The 12,647-nt window shown below is 38.1% G+C and overlaps 1 protein-coding gene and 1 non-coding gene across 3 annotated transcripts in view; both read left to right on the top strand.

The window, feature by feature from the left end:
• Positions 1 to 12,647, top strand: part of SPICE1 (spindle and centriole associated protein 1) — a 62,081-nt gene that overhangs the window by 20,762 nt on the left and 28,672 nt on the right. For both annotated transcript variants that reach the window (XM_022551983.2, XM_089910542.1), the window contains exons 7-10: positions 2,159 to 2,274; positions 9,853 to 9,995; positions 10,207 to 10,344; positions 10,697 to 10,962. In XM_022551983.2, coding sequence (XP_022407691.1) covers positions 2,159 to 2,274; positions 9,853 to 9,995; positions 10,207 to 10,344; positions 10,697 to 10,962 — 663 coding nt within the window. The remainder of the gene's footprint in view (positions 1 to 2,158; positions 2,275 to 9,852; positions 9,996 to 10,206; positions 10,345 to 10,696; positions 10,963 to 12,647) is intronic.
• Positions 4,898 to 5,004, top strand: LOC115802417 (U6 spliceosomal RNA). The gene has a single exon (XR_004022883.1). It is a non-coding gene; the product is annotated as a U6 spliceosomal RNA (small nuclear RNA).

Raw genomic sequence — 12,647 nt, 5'->3', positions numbered from 1 at the left:
GGATCTTCCTGGACCAGGGATCGAACCCCTGTCCCCTGCATTGGCAGGTGGATTGTTAACCACTGCGCCACCAGGGAAGCCCAAAAAGAATATTTTAGACTATATCTGAAAGTCAGTGAATTAGTTCTAATGTATTAGTAGGTTTAAAAAGCAGCTACCCAAGAAACTTTGAATTTATTGACTAGTTACATGGGAAAAGTATAGTAGTAAAACATTTATTAGCTGTATCTTAATCTAATTGGAACTCTTAATTAATCAAAATGTTTAGAATTTTGAGATAGGAAACATTTTTTAAAAGCCCATGAAGAATTTAATACTAAAATAAATCAACTTTTTAAGAATGACTAGGTCTCAGTACCCGTTTAATGCAATTTCCTAAGTTATTTGTATCTTTTATGAAAAAAAAGGAGAATCATCAATTAGATGGATGATCCTAGGGAATTACAAGGTCCAGAATCATATAAATATACCGTTTTCTACTTATAAAGGCAATTAAGTAGAATGTTACACATACTTATAATAGCCAAAGTCCATTAGCCATATCCCTAGCCAAAAGCCATGTATGTTTTGGCACTTATTAAAAAGTTAGCTTTCTGGGCTTCCCTGGTGGCGCAGTGGTTGAGAGTCCGCCTGCCGATGCAGGGGACATGGGTTCGTGGCCCGGTCCAGGAAGATCCCACATGCCGTGGAGCGGCTAGGCCCGTGAGCCATGGCCGCTGAGCCTGCGTGTCCGGAGCCTGTGCTCCGCAATGGGAGAGGCCACAACAGTGAGAGGCCCAAGTACCACAAAGGAAAAAAAAAAAAAGTTAGCTTTCAAATGATCATGGTCTCTATGATGAAGGTTGGGAAGTGGCAAGAGGCAAGGTAAGAGAGACAAGAAGGAGCTGAGTCACAAAGGGCTAAGGAACCAGAAAGCAAAAGTAGAGCCACTAAAGGATTTTAAGAAGAGCACAGTCATGACGAAATTGACAGTAACGTGGAAGATGGATTGGGGAGGGAGAGACAAGACTGGTGAGTGGATCTGGTTAGAAGACTCACATTGGAATCTTAGCGTGAAGTGGTGAGGACTGACCCAAAGCAGTGGCAGTAGGGAAGGAGGTAGAGGGGAAGAGGGATAGATTTGAGAGATTAAGAAGGGATAGAATTGACAGGATTGGGTGATTGATTGGATGTGATGGATGAGGAAGAAGGATAATTTCCAGTTTGCTGGCTTGAGAACCTGAATAGATAGTGATGCTGTTTATGGTCTTGGTAACATGACAAGAACAAGGTTTCTGGAAGAATGATAGTAGAGGCTTAGGAAAATGATGAATTTTAGACATGTTGAGTATATGTGTGTAGGATGTTCTCCTAGGGATATCTTTTAGGCAGTTAGATATAAATGTTGAGGGCTCAAGAGAGATCTGAGTGAAGCTAGAAATTTGGAAATTAACAGCATTTGGCTCGTAATTGCACCTTGGAATTAGATATAATCATACAGAAAATGAGTCAGATGAGAGGAGAAAAGGTCCAAAGGGAGAACCTTCAGTGACATCAGAAAAAGGGAAGGGTAGGAAAAGAACCAATAAAGGAGATTGGGAAGGAATGGCCAAAAGAAGAAAAACCAAGAAAATATGGTATCATGGAAGTGGAAAAGAAAAGTTTATCTTCCTCAAAAGAAGATTTTGAGGGAAAGAAATGAGTGGTCATTGATGTCTAATGAGTCAGAAGTAAGGGAAAGCAAAGACAGAAATATCCATTTGATTTGGGAGCAGGTGTGTTGATGTTGACCACGTAGAGAACAGCTTAAATGGGGTGGCAGGGCAGAAGCAAAGTTGCAGGGCATAAATGGTGAATGAGAAGTGGTGGGCAGCTTTTTCAAGAAGTTTGTTGCACAGAAAGAGTAGATGGTAGCTCGAGGTGAGTATAGGGTATGGATAAGATGGCAAAGACTTAGATTTAAATGTGGATGAGCTGAAGCCAGTAAGGAGAAGTTGAAGATGCAGGAGAGAGAAGCGGCAATTGATGGACTAGAAGGAGGTAAGAGGGTTTGGGTTCTAGACCACATGTGGAGGGATTAGCCTTAGAAGGAGGGATCTCTCTTCTGTTATGACAAAAAGAAAGGATGAGTGTGTATATAACCAACCTGTGTTATTATTTTATTGTTGTGTTGATAAAGGCTCTTAATGAAGTAGATGATGACCAACGAGAAGGAACTGTTAACAGCCAGTCAGAAGAAAGTGAGAATGAGTTGGATAACTCTCTAAGCTCTCAGTCAAACACAAATGCGGACACGTAAGTATAGATGGCATAAGTATCTAAGATGCTTCCCTTTTTCCCAAGGCCATTTCTTCCCCCACCCCTACTTTATTGAGATATAATTGACATATAATGTTGTATAAGTTTATAAGGCATACAACATGTTGATTTGATATACTTATATACTGCAAAATGGTTACCATCATAGCATTAAGTGATGGATGGTTAATACCTCTGTCACATCATATGATTACCATTTCTTTTTTGTGGTGAAAACATTTAAGATCTTCTCACTTAGCAACTTGCAAGTATAAAATAAAATATTATTAGCTATAATCACAAGAAGTTATTCATCTTATAACTGGAAATTTGTACCCTTTTACCATCTTCCCATTTGCTCCACCTCCCAGCCCCTGGTAACCACCACTCTGTTTCTATGAGTTTAGCTTTTTTATTATATATTTTTTAGTTTTTTAAAAATTGTTTTATTTATTTTTTTTGGCTGCATTGGGTCTTCGTTGCTGCATGGGCTTTTCCTAGTTGCAGTGAGTGGGGGCTACTGTTTGTTGTGGTGCACAGGCTTCTCATTGTGGTGGCTTCTTGTTGCAGAGCACGGGCTCTAGGCTTGTGGGCTTCAGTAGTTGCAGCACGCAGGCTCAGTAGTTGTGGCGCATGGGCTCAGTAGTTGTGGCTCACAGGCTCTAGAGTGCAGGCTCAGTAGTTGTGGCGCATGGGCTTAGTTGCTCTGCGGCGTGTGGGATCTTTCTGGACCAGGGCTCAAACCCGTGTCCCCCTGCATTGGCAGGCGGATTCTTAACCACTGCGCCACCAGGGAAGTCCCCTCAGCTTTTTTAGATTCCACGTATAAGTGATATCATACAGTATTTGTCTTTCTTTGCCTCACTTGTATTTCTCAATGTAATATCTTCCAGGTTCATCCATGTTGTCACAAATGGCATGATTTCCTTCTTTCTCATGGCTGAATAATATCTCACTGTATATGTATACAGTGGAATATGATACGTATCTATGTATCTCAATCACATCTTCTTCATCCATTCATATGTTGACATATACTTAGGTTGTTTCCATATCTTGGTTATTGTGAATAGTGCTGCAGTTAACATGGGGGTGCAGATATCTCTCTGAGATCCTGTTTTCATTTCCTTTTGATATATACCCTGAAGTGGGAATCCTGGATCATATGGTAGTTATATTTTTAATTTTTTGAGGAACTTCCACACTGTTTTCCATAATGGCTGTACCAATTAACAATGCCACCAACAGTGCACAAAGGTTCTCTTTTCTCCACATTCTCATTAACACTTGTTATCTCTTGACTTTTTGATGATAGCCATTCTTATTATAGATGTGAAGAGATACCTTATTGTGGGTTTGTTTTTTTAATCATTTTTATGTGTTTGTTTTATGTTTGCTTTTTTTAGTTTGCTTTCTGTTTTTGTTTTGTTTTTATTGTTTGTTTTTTTCGGGTTCTTTTGTTTGGTTCTCTTGTTTTTTGTTTTCTTTGTTTTTTTACTTTTGTTTGGTTTTGCTTTTATTGTGGCTTTGATTTTCATTTCCCTTATGATTAGTGATGTCAGGCACCTTTTCGTGTATGTGCTTGTTGGCTATTTGTACGTCATCTTTGGAAAAATGTCTTTTCAGTTCCTCTGCCCATTTTTTTTATTGGATTGTTTGGCTTTTTTGCTATTAAGTTGTATGAGTTCTTTATGTATTTTGGATATTAACCCCTAATTAAATATAGGATTTGCAAATATTTTCTCCCATTCCATAGATTGCCTCTTCATTCTGTTGATTGTTTCTTTTGCTGTGCAGAAGCTTTTTGGTTTCCTGTAGTTCCAGTTATTTTTTTTTGCTTGTGTTTTTGGTGTCAGATCCAAAAAACTGTTGCCAAGATCAATGTCAATGAGCTTCCTCTATGTTTTCTTCTAGGATTTTTACCATTTCAGGTCTAATGTTTAAGTCTTTAATCCATTTTGAGTTAATTTTTGTGAGTGGTGTAATGTAGGGGTCCAATTTCATTCTTTTGCACATCTTTATCCAGTTTTTGCAATGCTATATGTGTGTGTATATATATATATATACACACACACACAAGTATTTAAGTTGTTTCCAATATTTTTCAATTAAAAAATGCTGCAGTGAATAACTTAGATGCATATGTATTTTTGTATGGTTGAAGGTGTGTATTTAGAGTAAATTACTAGAAGTGGGATTTTGGGATTAAAAGGTAAATGCTATGTAATTTTTTTCTAAAATTACTGAATTCTGCTTTATGAGGGTTGTAGTATTTTGCACTCCTACTGGCAACTTACAAGAGTGTCTGCACCAGAGTGTGTTGTCAGACTCCTCTGCTGATTTCATAGGAGAGAAATGTTATCTCAGTGTAGTTTTACTTTGCCTTTGTAAGTGAAATTGATAATTTTGTCATATATTTAAGGGACATTACAGTGAATTGTCTATTCATGTCTTTTGCCAATTTTGCTTTTAGGGTTTTGATCCTTTTTTTATTAATTTGTAAGCATTCTTTACATATTAAGGATATTAGTCTTTTACCTGTGTAATATGTTATATTTTCTCCCAATTCGTTGTCTTTTGAATTTCTTTAACAAGTAAAAGATTTAAGAATATATATATAGTGCTCGCTTTGGCAGCACATATGCTAAAACTGGAACAATACAGAGAAAATAAGCATGGCCCCTTTGCAAGGGTGACACACAAATTTGTGATGCATTCCATGTTTAAAAAAAAAGAATATAGGGCTTCCCTGGTGGCGCAGTGGTTGAGAGTCTGCCTGCTGATGCAGGGGACACGGGTTCGTGCCCCGGTCCAGGAAGATCCCACATGCCGTGGAGCGGCTGGGCCTGTGAGCCATGGCCGCTGAGCCTGCGCGTCCGGAGCCTGTGCTCCGCAACGGGAGAGGCCACAACAGTGAGAGGCCCGCGTACCGCAAAAAAAAAACAAAAACAAAAACAAAACAACAGCAACAACAAAAAAGAATTTATATATAGTTTGAATTTATCATTCATTGCTTTTACATGTGGATCTTGAATCATACTCTGAAATTCTTTCCTAAAACTGATTTTAGAGGAATTCACTCATGTTTCTTCTGATACTTCTGTGGTTTTATTTTTTATTTAGTTCTCTGATCCATTGAAAGTTTATTTTGGTATGTGGTATGAGGTATGGCTCTGCTTCTTATCTTTTCCTAAGTTGGTATCCAGTTGCCCCAGCACCATTTATTACTGCCCCACTGATCTGAGATTCTGCCTGCATACGTTAATTACCGTGTGTACCTGGATCTACTTCTGAATTTTCTAGTCCACTGGCCTTGTTTCTGTAGTCATGCTCCAATACCACACTGTTTGTTTTTTTGGTTTTTTTTGCGGTACACAGGCCTCTTACTGTCGTGGCCTCTCCCGTTGCGGAGCACAGGCTCCGGACACGCAGGCTCAGCGGCCATGGCTCATGGGCCCAGCTGCTCCGCGGCATGTGGGATCTTCCTGTACCGGGGCACGAAGCTGTGTCCCCTGCATCAGCAGGCGGACTCTCAACCACTGCGCCACCAGGGAAGCCCACCACACTGTTTTAATTAGAGTTTATATTGTTTTAATAGACTTCCCTCCTAGCCTTTTCCAGTTCAGAGTTTTCATAATGATTGTTACATGTTTATTCTTCTGTATGAATTTAGTGTCAACTTATTTAGCATCATAAAAAAGTTTATTGATATTTTTGTTATATTAATAAATTAACTAGAGAGACCTGACATCTTTATTATGCTGGGTTTTACTATCCAAGAACAAAGGATGTTTTTCAATTTGTTAATGTCTACCTTTTTGTTTTTGAGGAGTATTTTAATGTTTTTTTCATATAGGTTTCCTCATTTCTTGTTAAAATTATTCCTGAGTATTTTTGTTGTTGGTTACTATTTTATTTTATTATATATTAATTTATTTTTTGAGAGAAGGAAGGATTTATTATTACTTGCAGCAAGTAAGATGAACTCGGGGGATATTTCCCAAAGCAGTGTCTCCCCAAACTAAAATTGGGGAAGTTTTAAGCTAAGAGTACGTGCATATTCATGAAGAGGCTTGAGCAGAGGAGAATTCAGCATAGAATTGGGACAAATGTTGGCAGAGTCCAAGCTTTAGTTGATTGAAGTCAGGAGGGTCAACATCATCATTCCATCTTCCACCTAGGTGGGGGCCTTAGTTCCTGCAGAGCTCAAAAACTGTATCAGATTGTTATGTATATCCCTTGAGGAGCAATTAGCACTCGTTTTATTGCTGAACTTTTGTTTCTTGACTGCGTTTTCTTTGTTACTGAATTCCCTTACTTCCCTTAAGATCATTAACTACCGAGACTGGTTCAAGGGCAAGAATTGTGGTCAGGCTTAGATCACAAAATGGCTTAGGCCAAAAGTGGCTTCTCTCTCTCTCTCTCTCTTTTTTTTTTTTTTTTGCGGTACGCAGGCCTCTCACTGTTGTGGCTTCTCCCATTGTGGAGCACAGGCTCCGGATGCACAGGCTCAGCGGCCATGGCTCACGGGCCCAGCCGCTGCGTGGCATGTGGGATCTTCCCGGACCGGGGCACGAACCCGTGTCCCCTGCATCTGCAGGCGGACTCTAAACCACTGCACCACCAGGGAAGCCCTTTTTTTTTTTTTAATGCTAAGGAAACATCTTTCAAATCCTGTTTTCTTGAGTGTTTTTTATTTTGCTGTACGTGGGCCTCTCACTGTTGTGGCCTTTCCCGTTGTGGAGCACAGGCTCCAGACGCGCAGGCTCAGCGGCCATGGCTCATGGGCCCAGCCGCTCTGCGGCATGTGGGATCTTCCTGGACCAGGGCACGCACCCGTGTCCCCTGCATCGGCAGGCGGACTCTCAACCACTGCGCCACCAGGGAAGCCCAGTTTTCTTCTTTTTTTTGCATGTTGGGGGCAGGAATTTTCATTAGCTGAAATATTTCAATTTCAGTTTTCTGTTTTGATATACTGCCTTTGTTATATTGTACATTTTGTGGAGAGGGTTGGGAGTTTTAGGTGATTCTTCTGTCAATTATGGTGAGGCACAGCTTATTTAGAGCCTTTAAAAAAAAAAAAGCGTTGGTGGGTTAAAGTTGGCTTGTTCTCCAATATCATGGTTCTCTTTTGTCTTGAAGGACTTTTGCATCTTTTCTCCTTTAGCACTCAGCCTCCAAAGGGTACCTCTCCCTTCATGTTCACTCTCTTCTCCTTAAGAAGTGATGCCTTCCCAAGACTACCACCTTGGGTTCTACAGACTTCTTGGTGGCGTTATGATTGCCCAGGTTTTTTTTTTTTTTTAAGTATTTACATACTTAGAGTGGACTTTTTCTTTCTAGAGGTGATTTTTGTCACCATTAGGCTCTCAGCTTTCCTTTTCTCTGTGCAGTTATTTTGAACTGCCCCCATTCTTTGCAAAGGCTTCTTACAGGAGCTCAAGAAATATCTTTGCTGGAATTTGATGCTTATTTTTCTACCTACAGGTAGTTTGAAGTTAGTAGTATTCTCTGTCTTCCAATAATATAGAAGGTATGGGTTATATGCTGTTTTATTTGCTTTTCTTGTTTCACTGTATAGTTTTTTGTAGGATGTGTAGAGTAATTCAAATTTAGCTGGTCACCATTTTGTTAGGAATACCTGGAAATATGTATAGTCTTTTAAGTACTTTTTCTTTCAGAACCTAAATATAACTAATCTTGTACAGAATTACGTTTATTCTTCAAGCAACAGAAATTTATTCTCTCACAGTTCTAGAGGCCAGAAATCCTTAATCAGTTTCACTAGACTGAAATGAAGGTGTTGGTATTGCCACATTCCCTCTGGATACTCTAAGTTATAATCCACGCCTTGCCTTTTCCAGCTTCTGCTGGTTGGTGGTGTGTTTTTGGCTTGTGTCCACATCACTCCAGCCTCTGCCTTCACCTCCACATCACCTTCTCCACTTGTGTGTGTCAAAACCTCCCTCTGCTTCTCTCTTAAGGATGCATATTATTGCATTCAGGGCCCACTTGGGTAGTCCAGGATCATCTCCCTATTTCAAGACCCTTAACTTAATCCATCTGCAAAGTCCCTTTTTAGTCAGATAAGGTAACATTCACAAGTTCCAGGGATTAGGTTATGAGTATCTTTTGGAGGGCCATTCTTAAGCCTACCATAGATAGTATTGTCTTATTTTGTTGTTGTTAGATATAACCTAATTCTTAAAAGTATAAACATTAGAGGTGGTAATGGGAGTTCAAACTGGTTTGGATTTTCCCAACTTGTACAGAAATCTCATTATGACACTTTTCTTAGGACTTATCCTGAAGGTTGGACTTAGACCTAACTAACACTGTCTTACAGAGGGGTCTTTCTGATGCTTTGATAACTAGCCATAATGTGAATGGACCACATTACAGCCTTTTGTTAACTAAACTTAATAGCAACTAGTGTTCAATGTGCTGTCCACAGGTTGCTTTAAAGCAACTCCTCTAGGTTGAGGTTTGTAGAGCCACTAAATAAGATCTCCCCTTTCCTCTCTCATTGTTGTTGTTGTTTTCCCATAACAGTTTTATTGATTTATAGTTCACATACCATACACTCTACCCATTTAAAGCATAATATTCAAAGATCTTTAGATTTTTAGTATATTCATTGAATTGTTCAACCTACAGTCAATTTCAGAACATTTTCGTTACCCTCAAAGAAGCCCTATACTCTTAAAGAGTCAGACCCTATTTTCTCCCAAACCTTTCAGCCCAATCTAATTTGCTAGATGAATCTGTTTTTTTTTTGTTTTTGTTTTAAATCTCTGTAGATTTGCCTGTTTGGACATTTCCTCTGTATAGAATCATGCAGTATGTGATATTTTGTGTCTGGGGTCTGTCACATGTTTTCAAGATTTATCCATATTGTAACATGTTAGCACTTCATTCTTTTTATGGCTGAATAATATTCTTTTGTGTGGATAGAGCACATTTTACTTATCCATTCTTCAGCTGGTGGACATTTGGGTTGTTTCCACTTTTAGACCCTCTACCTCTTTTAAATATTAGTCTAGTTGGGGAATAGACAAAGAAATCAGACAGCTGGAGATTGAAAAATCAGCTTTATCAGTGATAAAGCTGATTACAGCAAAAGGCTTATCTCTCTCACCCCCTACACTGTAGCTCTTCTCGTCATTCCCTCTCCCCGCCTCCCTGAAACACAGGGGCAGAGTCTGCTCCAGTCACTTTACTTCAGTGATGAGCAGCGACTGTGCTCTGAGGACAAGCTGCTTCATAGAAACCATGTACTTTCTCTAGAGAAAGAGAGAGGAGGACATAACCTATAGCACAAAACTTCAGAAAGGGCAAATCGCTCCTGGTTTAGGAGCCAGCATAGCTAGGAAACTGGGAGGGAGATGGAATGATTCCTTCTAACACCGAGAAGACTGGCATTTTAGATTTTTATCTTATAAGTTAAAGCAAAACATATTTCTCTTTGATTATGAATTATTAAAAGTTTCTTCAAATCAAACATGTAAACAGTTGAACAAGTTAAATGATAGTACTTATTAATTCTAATATAGCTTGTTGTCCCATAATTTATAGGTTTCTCCACAAAATAACGGAAGATAATTCCGAGTTAATTAATAAACTATGGACTGATATTCAGCAGAAAGAAGCAACACAATCACAAATAACAAGCTCTTCAGGAACTCCACCATCTGCTTCTCCATCAGGAGAACAAAAAGGTTTGGTTCCTGACTGTATTAGTTCTCCCAGAGTAGTAGCTTACTTTATTATGTTCTTTCTTAAGCACAGTAATTTTTTAAAGGAACATTACTTGAGTTTTGACTGTCTTAGCCTGGTTGAGTAAATACTCATTGACCTGTCGATTGACATGCTTAAAATTTTTTTGTTGTTGTTCACTTGAGATACTTTTGGAAAAATTCTCCCTTTTAGCTGCTCTGAATGCTACTAATGCTGTTAAGAGAATCCATACGAGGCTTCAACTGGAAGAATCTACTGAGACTCTAGACTCAAGCTATGTAGTGAGACAAGTGCTGAACTCAAGGAAGCAAAAACAGCTGCTAAATAAAGGTTCAGTCTCTTAATTGACAAAGTGGGTTATTAAACATGTAACTTGACACAGCTCTCTTAGTTTATTAGTGCATGTCTTTTCCCTTAAACTCATCCAGTTGGATCCTACTAAGTAAGAGTTTGTTGAATGGTAGCCAGGCAATGCCTCCTTTTATTCCATGTAACTCTAGAAGGATGGTTCTCATCCATTCATTATAGATAGCGTAAATCTGGTTCAAACAGTATAGATTCTTTATGAGAAAATGATGATAACTTCGATAAAAAACCTTTTATAAATTGTAAACAACAGTCAAACGTTTTTCTACTGTAATTTTTCCCAGTCTTAACATAGAATGACTTCTGTCATTATCAGTGAAAAGAAAACCAGATTTGCGTGCTCCTTCAAAACAGAAGAATAGAGTGTTATCAGCCAGCACAGCCTCCACAGACTTACCGAATAGCAGTAACCCCAGCCTAGATGTCCTCAAACACATGATACATGAAGTGGAACATGAAATGGAAGAATATGAGCGGTGGACAGGACGCGAGGTCCGGGGGCTCCAGAACAGTCAGGGTCTCACCGGCTTCACCCTGTCGCTCGTGAGCTCCCTCTGTCGCCTGGTTCGGTACCTTAAAGAGGTGAGGTTATTAGAGTCTTCTCTTCTGCCAGACTAATGGCAGAAATGGGTAGGTTTTTCCCCTCTACACTTGAATTATTGCAATCTCCAAATAAAGTATAATCAAATTTGAATAGTTTTGTTTAAAATACCTCAGCTTTAGATGATCTGTAGTAAAGGTTTATCCTCTTAATTTTCCTCTACATCCTTATACAGATAACATCAGATAAGTGATGTTGATTTTAATATGAGCTTTAGTAAAATGTAATTAGTTAGGTAAATCTGCTATAAATAAAATTATATCTTGTGCTAATACTTCATATTACTGTTTGGCAGTTACAGGTTAATGAGAACTACTAAACATGTCCTCATTCTACTGCTTTTCTCTGCTTGCTATTCCCACTTCAGTTCAGTTTGGAGAGTGGTATGCCTGTAATCTGTAGACACAGATTAGGAAAATTCTTCATATTATTTGTATCACTGGTAACTTGGGCTTTGCTTCAGTGTTTGAAATGGGAGACATTTTATTGTTGTAAAAGTAATTTATAAGACAAGCAAGAATTGTATCTTTTATTTATTTTTTTTTACATCTTTAAAGAAATGTATCTTTAATTCATTTGTGAATAATAATCAGTCCTCAGAATGCTGTGGGATTAGAAATGGTTATGTATTATACCTTTTTAAAAAACCTATTTAAACTGTTATTTATTTTTTATATATTTAAATTTGTTAAGCAAATATGACCAAAAACTGTTTAAGGAAATTTTATCATTTAAAAAAAGTTGATTCATCACCCTAATTTACATGTATCAATTTCTCTGGAGATGTCTTCCTAAATTTTCTTTTTAAAAAATTAATTAATTAAAATGTTTACTTCTGTTTTATATTTTTTAATTTAATTTAATTTTTATTTTTTATGTTGGAGTATATTTGATTTACAATGTTATGTTAGTTTCAGGTGTACAGAGAAGTGATTATACATATACATAAGTCTATTCTTTTTCAGAGTCTTTTCCCATATAGTTTATTACAGAGTGTTGAGTAGAGTTCCCTGTGCTATACAGTAGGTCCTTGTTGATTATCTATTTTATATATAGTAGTGTGTATATGTTAATCCCAGCCTCCTAATTTATCCCTAGCCCCCACTGCCAACCTTTCCCCTTTGGTAACCATAGTTTGTTTTCTAAGTCTGCTAGTCTGTTTCTGTTTTATAAATAAGTTCATGTGCTATACAGTAGGTCTTGTTGGTTATCTATTTTATATATAGTAGTGTGTATATGTTAACCCCAACCTCCTAATTTATCCCTAGCCCCTCCGCCCCCCTCCACCAACCTTTCCCCTTTGGTAACCATAGTTTGTTTTCTAAGTCTGCTAGTCTGATTCTGTTTTGTAAATAAGTTCATTTGTATCATTTTTTTTAGATTCCACTATAAGTGCTATCATATGATATTTGTCTTTGTCTGACTTACTTCACTTAGTATGATAATCTCTAGGTCCATCCATGTTGCTGCAAATGACATTATTTCATTCTTTTTTTATGGCTGAGTAATAATCCATTGTATATATATACCACATCTTCTTTATCCATTCATCTGTTGATGAACATTTAGGTTGCTTCCATGTCCTACCTATTGTAAATAGTGCTACAGTGAACATGGGGTTGCATGTTTCTTTTCGAAGTATGTTTTTCTCTGGATATATGCCCAG

This window comes from Delphinapterus leucas, chromosome 4 (genome assembly GCF_059928025.1).
Source record: "Delphinapterus leucas isolate spDelLeu-1000000601 "Yukka" chromosome 4, BTC_Dleu_Yukka2, whole genome shotgun sequence".
In the NCBI taxonomy this organism is placed as follows: domain Eukaryota; kingdom Metazoa; phylum Chordata; class Mammalia; order Artiodactyla; family Monodontidae; genus Delphinapterus; species Delphinapterus leucas.
This window is presented reverse-complemented; position numbering and strand designations above follow the sequence as displayed.